General features: G+C 36.0%; 1 protein-coding gene across 1 annotated transcript in view; it reads right to left on the bottom strand.

Moving 5' to 3' along the window:
• The window catches only part of DGKH (diacylglycerol kinase, eta), a 114,879-nt gene that overhangs the window by 48,188 nt on the left and 63,710 nt on the right, over nucleotides 1-2,981 (bottom strand). Inside the window, exon 13 of the mRNA XM_010854593.1 lies at nucleotides 849-948. Within this exon, the coding sequence (XP_010852895.1) occupies nucleotides 849-948 (100 nt within the window). The remainder of the gene's footprint in view (nucleotides 1-848; nucleotides 949-2,981) is intronic.

Genomic DNA, 2,981 nt, shown 5'->3' with positions numbered 1-2,981 from the left:
GCGTATAATGACGCAGGGTCTCTGTTTTCTGAAGCTCTCCACAGAGTAGAAAAATACGAAAAAGAGGCCGAAAACTTCAGATGTATTGTTTCTATTTTCTTTCCCTTCCACTCAATCCAACCACCATCCACAGCTGGGGAAGATCATGCCTTTGCAAAGCCCCAGAGAGCCAAAACTTCTGTAAGGATGCCCTGTTGTTAGCAAATGAAAGCAAAGGCAGTGGCTTTCAGGGTTCAGTAAACTGTTCCTATTTTAGCCTAAGACAGCTCACAAAGGGAAGAAAGGTACCTATCAAGAAAAAAGGCAAAGAAAGAGACAGAAACCTGAAAGATGCCAAGGACCATAACATCCGGGGAATTCGAACAACCATTCTGGCAGGGAACTTGGGTGGTCAAGGTTGCCTGGAAATGGAAAACCATTCCTCTCCCCACTGAAGCACCAGCTGCCTAGCAATTTCCCCCATATGACCCAACTACTGTGCACTTCTCCTTCAGAATGTCAACCAGTGGGGAAAAGGAGGCGAGTTATCAAATTCGGATTGTTGGTCTTCAGCAATGCAGTTTTCGTACGTACCAATGGGAGGGAGGTCCAAGAGGGATATTTGTAAACCTCTAACTGGTTCACTTCATTGTAAAGCAGAAACTAACACAACACTGTAAAGCAATTATACTCCCCCAAAAAAAGGGAAAAAATAGCTTATGTTTTAAATCCTCATATCTGATACAAAAGCAATTTTCTCTTGCCTTGAGATGCCTTGGCAGGAAAGCCACTTCATCAATTTAGCTGTAAAACACAGTTTGATGTTCACATTGTAAAAGACCTTCCCGCCCTGAACGTGTCCCGCTTACTTTATTGGCCACGGCATCGGCTGCAACAGCTTTTTCCAGCGTTTTCTCATGTGCTTTTTCTACTTTGGCAACGAAGTCCTTTACAGTCTCACAGAGTACCCTTTGAGCAAAAGAAATTGTGCAATTCAGGAAACTCAGAAAGCGGCTTTGCTTTGATTTACAAACATATTTAAAAATAAGCACAATTGAGTAAACTGTTAAAATATCAGGAACATTGCTTTATAAACCCAAACTTGTATCTGTTGTGTGGTGCGCTCTAGATTAGTTCAGGACATTCAAAGTGATAAATGGATATACGAATAAGCCTTGCTCTACATAATTGAAATAAGTCGTTTTAAGGTTATATCAAGTTTTTCTCAAATATTTAAATGCTTTAAATTCTTGAGAAGAGTAGTTTTAGATCGTATTTAAAATATAAATCATTATCTTCTGCATCTTACGTATTCTTATAATAGAATTTGCAGTGTTGAACAAACAAAAAAATTTGTCACTGATGATGTCCCTGTTGCTCTTCTATTCATTATATGTGTAACTTGGAAGTATATCTTTCCTGAAGAGAAAAGAGGTTGTACATTATGCTGGAAACCAACCTGCCACTTGAACTGACTTATATTCTCTGTAAATCCAATCTCCTCCCCACGTCCCTTAAGATAACTAACGCAATACCATGCAGACTAATTGAATTTAGGTCTTGTTAGTGTCAGCAATACACGGTTTATCTGTTTGTGTCTTTTAATTACATTTGGTTTCTTTGCAATGAAATAGACTAAAAAGAAAAAAAAAATCATCTGAAATAAAAACAAAATTTGTCAAAAGTCTAGAACTGGTGTTGGATTAAAAACTACAACCAACAGAATGGTATGAGCAGCTTTCTGAAGCAAGAGCTTATAAAGTAATTTTTGAAAACAAAATCAGACTATTTAAAAAATAGTATTTCTCTTTAACACTGTAGAAGTTGAGGAATTTTAAGAAAAAGAAGATTCCACCAGATATTTTTTTCTATTATATTGACAATTTTCTCTGGTATGTGAGCAACATAAAGTTTTCAGATACTTAAATAACTATGAAATCAAGCCATTCAATAGATATAGGGGACACACACATACTCCAAACCTTCACATTTATCATCTAAGAAATAAATAAATTACTCCAAACAATTTTTGTTTTGTCCTTTGGCAACAATTTCTACGTGTCACTTGGACAAAAGGTAATATCCTAACCTTCCACCTTTTTGATCACCCTTTTAAACTCAAATTTCTACAGAGACTCTAGTTTATCAGAGATTCATTCATGTGTTTCATGTCATTTGGTCTTCTTTGTTTTATGTATAATACTTCTATGGAATTTCTTAAAATATTAAGACAGGCTACTATGAGATTTCTTCTATGGACTTTAGGATTCTGTGTTAGAACACTGGCCACTTAGCTGGAGGAATCTCATGGTTCATTAAGTTCCATATTCCAGAAGATAGAGGATATTTATTATAATCCAGAGGAATGAATTCACTTCTTGTTACACCTAAATGGGTAGAGTTTTTAAATAGAAATAAAATATATACTTAAAAGCAGTATGATTTCAAAGTCACACCAACCAGGAACTTGCAAAATTGGGGAAAAACAGGTTTAAGATGTACTTACCATAGTAACACAAAAAACATTCTCCAGCTGATACAATTTCCCCCTTAATACATAAAGACTGCCAGAAAACACGCACAAAAATCAAATGAATGAAAGCGGCATGTGCACCTTCAAACGGAGCTAAAAATATTTTAAATTCCTAATTACATATTTGATTAATGTTAGTTATTATTTTAATGAAGCATTTCCAGCACTGTATTTCTTTAGTTTTGCCCTCTCTCTTCAAGCTGAACAAACACGTGCATTGAATATTCAGTTGAACCTAACAAAAGCCCACAGTTAGCATGCCTGATGGTTCCCACCATCATCTCAATTACGAGATCCATACTTATCAGCAGCAGTACCGTCATTTATCAGTTTTCACTGATTTTTTATGAAAGATAAATGACAATAAAACATGCAAATGCTACAGTAAGAAAAATATGGCAATGGTGCCCAAACAGGATCACATGTTGGTAGGCAGGGATCATACGATCAGAACCCGAAAATTTCATTT

This window comes from Bison bison, unplaced genomic scaffold, assembly GCF_000754665.1.
Source record: "Bison bison bison isolate TAMUID 2011002044 unplaced genomic scaffold, Bison_UMD1.0 scf7180017864345, whole genome shotgun sequence".
In the NCBI taxonomy this organism is placed as follows: Eukaryota; Metazoa; Chordata; class Mammalia; order Artiodactyla; family Bovidae; genus Bison; species Bison bison.
The sequence above is the reverse complement of the archived record's forward strand: the minus strand, read 5'-3'. Positions and strand labels throughout refer to the sequence as shown.